This window comes from Triticum urartu, chromosome 2A, assembly GCF_056163025.1.
Source record: "Triticum urartu cultivar PI428250 chromosome 2A, HENAU_Tu73, whole genome shotgun sequence".
In the NCBI taxonomy this organism is placed as follows: Eukaryota; Viridiplantae; Streptophyta; class Magnoliopsida; order Poales; family Poaceae; genus Triticum; species Triticum urartu.
In genome coordinates this window covers 489,910,370-489,915,105 of record NC_141874.1, presented here as the reverse complement: position 1 = coordinate 489,915,105, position 4,736 = coordinate 489,910,370, and the positions used below count along the sequence as shown (strand labels likewise).

General features: G+C 43.8%; 1 protein-coding gene across 1 annotated transcript; it reads left to right on the top strand.

Annotated features, from left to right (window-relative positions):
• The first annotated feature begins 829 nt into the window (after positions 1–829).
• On the top strand, positions 830–1,222 carry LOC147985576 (uncharacterized). The gene has a single exon (XM_087541644.1). The coding sequence runs from the start codon at positions 830–832 to the stop codon at positions 1,220–1,222; it is 393 nt and encodes a 130-aa protein (XP_087397770.1).
• The last annotated feature ends 3,514 nt before the right edge of the window (positions 1,223–4,736 follow it).

The window sequence follows — 4,736 nt, the reverse complement described above, 5'->3', positions numbered from 1 at the left end:
GCTAAAATTAGAGCAGAATTTTCTAGTATCATTCACGCCACTCTAAACCATTACCACAAGGTCCACAACCCCCTCACACTAGCTCTCACCGCAGGTTTGAAGGTAGTTAACAGTGGTGTGAATTGTGACGCAAGTAGGGAAGGACGTGTCTGAAGCCATCGTTGAGCAGCGATCGGTTATTGTTAGAGAGTCATGTATCTAGTCGGTCAGTTGATGTACCATATCCAGCCAACAATGCTAAACATCCGAGTATGTTTAGATTACCAAACATAGACTGAGTCGGCTTGTAATTACCTTGACTTGCAAGACAAGTTCATACCATGTATATGTATATTGTGGCAATGAGAATAGAGGAGGCGTGCAATCTTGCAGCCCCCATTCCTATCTGTCTTACATGGTATCAGACACCGGTCATTCCTCTTCCTCGTGAATCCTAGCAGTTCGGTCCTCCTCCTCCTCTCCAATATCCAGCAAACCCCTACCTCCGCCATGACACCTGAAGAGCTCGCAGCACTCGAGACCCAGCTGCAACAACGCGAGGCTACCGTCGCCGAACGCGAGGCTGAGATCGCTCGTCAAGCCGAGGAGAAAGAAAAACCAGCTCCCCTGCAGCCGCCAAGGAGAAGCCCAAACGCACCACCGAATCATACCCCATCCCGCAGCATCCACCTTCATCCACTCAATCAAAACGTATGTCCTAGTCACCCTTGATCTCAAAGACTCGAACTATGCTCAATGGCGCGAGCTCTTCCTCGCCTCCCTCGGACGCTATGGCCTCACTGCTCACGTGCTCGGCTCAGATGGCGCCTCGCCGTCCGGCACCTCGCCCATGTCAGACTGGGCCCGTGACGACTTCACCGTCCTCAACTGGATTTACAGCTCCATCTCTCTTGAGCTGTTCGAAATCATCATGGCACCTGGGTCCTCTGCACGGCAAGTTTGGAACGCCATTGACAACCTATTCCGTGACAACAAGAAGAGTCGTGCCATCGCGCTCGACGCCGAGTTCCGCAACACCCCTCAGGGTGACATGACTGTGCACGCCTACTGTGCCAAGCTCAAGTCCCTCGTCGATGCCCCGGCTGACGTCGGTCAAGAAGTTATTGACGAGACGATCGTCCTCCGCGGCCTCAACGAGCAGTTCTCCCATCTGCGCTCCTTTCTTCCGTTTCAGGTTCCCTTCTCGTCTTTTTTTATAGACGCGGTTAGCACTCGTACTTGACGAGACCCCAGAAGAAAACCAACAGAAAAACGCCGCCGCAACTGCTCTCTGGGCGAGCGGCAACATCATCTTGCCAAGCGCTGATGGCGAGCGGACTTCTTCGCCCGGGAGCAGATGCGGCTCCATGATACGTCCATTTTTATCATGCTTTTATATCAATATTTATTGCATTATGGGCTGTTATTACACATTATGTCACAATACTTATGCCTATTCTCTCTTATTTTACAAGGTTTACATAAAGAGGGAAAATGCCGCAGCTGGGATTCTGGACCGGAAAAGGAGCAAATATTAGAGACCTATTCTGCACAGCTTCAAAAGTCCTGAAACTTCACGGAAGATGTTTTCCAAATATATAAAAAATACTGAGAGCAAGAATTTCACCAGGGGGGCCACACACTGCCCACGAGGGTGGGGGGCGCGCCCTACCCCCCTGGGCGCGCCCCCTACCTCGTGGGCCCTCCGGTGGCCATCTTCTGCTATATGGAGTCTTTCGATGGGAAAATAATAATAAGCCATCTTCTCGGACGAAACTCCTCCGCCACGAAGCGGAACCAATCTAGGGCTCTGGCGAAGCTGTTCTGCCGGGGAAACTTCCCTCCCGGAGGGGGAAATCATCGCCATCGTCATCACCAACGCTCCTCTCATCGGGAGAGGGCAATCTCCATCAACATCTTCATCAGCACCATCTCATCTCAAAACCCTAGTTCATCTCTTGTATCCAATTCTTGTCTCCAAGTCCGGGATTGGTGCTAGTAGGTTGCTAGTAGTGTTAATTACTCCTTGTAGTTGATGCTAGTTGGTTTAATTGGTGGAAGATCACATGTTCAGATCCTATATGCATATTAATACCCCTCTGATTATGAACATGTTTATGCTTTGTGAGTAGTTACTTCTGTTCCTGAGGACATGGGAGAAGTCTTGCTATTAGTAGTCATGTGAATTTGGTATTGGTTCGATATTTTGATGAGATGTATGTTGTCTCTCCTCTAGTGGTGTTATGTGAACGTCGACTACATGACACTTCACCATTGTTTGGGCCTAGAGGAAGGCATTGGGGAGTAATAAGTAGATGATGGGTTGCTAGAGTGACAGAAGCTTAAACCCTAGTTTATGCGTTGCTTCGTAAGGGGCTGATTTGGATCCATGTGTTTCATGCTAAGGTTAGGTTTACCTTAATACTTTTGTTGTAGTTGCGGATGCTTGCAATAGAGGTTAATTATAAGTGGGATGCTTGTCCAAGTAAGGGCAGTACCCAAGCACCGGTCCACCCACATACCAGATTATCAAAGTACCGAACGCGAATCATATGAGCGTGATGAAAACTAGCTTGACGATATTCCCATGTGTCCTCGGGAGTGCTTTACATCATATAAGAGTTTGTCCAGGTTTGTCCTTTGCTACAAAAGGATTGGGCCACCTTGCTGCACTTTATTCACTTTTGTTACTTGTTGCTCATTACAAATTATCCTATCACAAAACTATCTGTTACCACTTATTTCAGTACTTGCAGAGAATACCTTGCTGGAAACCGCTTATCATTTCCTTCTGCTCCTCGTTGGGTTCGACACTCTTACTTATCGAAAGGACTACAATAGATCCCCTATACTTGTGGGTCATCAAGACTCTTTTCTGGCGCCGTTTCCGGGGAGTGAAGCGCCTTTGGTAGGTGGAATTTGGTAAGGAAAAATTTATATAGTGTGCTGAAATTTACGGTCACTTGTTACTATGGAAAGTAATCCTCTGAGGGGCTTGTTCGGGGTATCTTCACCCCGACCAGTAGAGCAAAGAGTTGCTCCTCAACCTATTGAACCTACTGAAAATGAAAATGAAAATGCTTGCTTTGAAGTTCCTACAGGTATGATAGAAAAACTGCTAGCTAATCCTTTTTAGGAGATGGAACAAAACATCCTGATGAACATCTGATATATGTGGATGAAGTTTGTGGATTATTTATGCTTGCAGGTGTACCCGGAGATGTTGTTAAGAAGAAGGTCTTCCCTTTATCTTTGAGGGGAGATGCATCGACATGGTATAGGCTATGTGATGATATGAGGTCTTGGAATTACAAATGACTGAAATTGGAATTTCATCAGAAGTTTTACCCTATGCATCTTGTTCATCGTGATCGCAATTACATATATAATTTTTGGCCTCGCGAAGGAGAAAGCATCGCTCAAGCTTGGGGGAGGCTTAAATCAATGTTATATGCATGACCCAATCATGAGCTCTCAAGAGAAATGATTATTCAAAAAATTTATGCTCGGCATTCTGGTAACAATCGCACCATGCTTGATACTTCTTGTGCTGGCTCTTTTATGATGAAGACTATTGAATTCAAATGGGATTTATTGGAAAGAATTAAACGCAACTCTGAAGATCGGGACCTCGACAATGGTAAGGAGTCAGGTATGACACCTAGTTTTGATTGTGTTAAATCTTTTATGGATACTGATATTTTTCGTAAATTTAGCACTAAATATGGACTTGACTCTGAGATAGTAGCTTCTTTCTGTGAATCTTTTGCTACTTATGTTGATCTCCCCAAGGATAAGTGGTTTAAATATCATCCTCCCATAGAAGTAAAAGTAGCTGCACCTATTAAAGTTGAAGAAAAGACTATCACTTATAATGATCCTATTGTTCCTACTTCTTATGTTGAGAAACCACCTTTCCCTGTTAGGATAAAGGATCATGCTAAAGCTTCAACTGTAGTTCGTAAAAGCAATATTAAAACATATAGACCTCCTGAGCAAGTTAAAGTTGAACCTAATATTGCTATCGTTAAAGATCTCTTGTCTGATAATATTGATGGGCATGTTATTTATTTCTGTGATGAAACTGCTAGAATTGCTAAACCTTGTGCTAAAGATAAACCTAGACCTGTGGGAGGCATGCCTGTTATTTCTGTTAAAATAGGAGATCATTGTTATCATGACTTATGTGATATGGGTGCTAGTGCTAGCGCAATACCTCATTCCTTATACAAAGAAATTATGCATGAGATTGCACCTGCTGAAATAGAAGATATTGATGTCACAATTAAACTTGTCAACAGAGATACTATTTCACCAATGGGAATTGTTAGAGATGTTGAAGTCTTGTGTGGGAAAACTAAATATCCTGCTGATTTTCTTGTTCTTGGTTCCCCACAAGATAGCTTTTGTCCCATTATATTTGGTAGACCCTTCTTAAATACTGTTAATGCTACCATAGATTGCAAAAGTGATGTTGTTACTGTCGGTTTAGATGATATGACTCATGAATTTAATTTCTCTAAATTTAGTAGACAACACCGTGAAGAAGAATTGCCTAGTAAGGATGAAATTATTGGTCTTGCTTCTATTGCCGTACCTCCTAGTGATCCTTTAGAACAATATTTGCTAGACCATGAAAATGATATGTTTACGAATGAAAGAAGGGAATTAGATGAAGTATTCTTTAAACAGGAACCTATTCTAAAAAATAATTTACCTGTTGAAATCCTAGGGGATCCTCCTCCACCCAAGGGTGA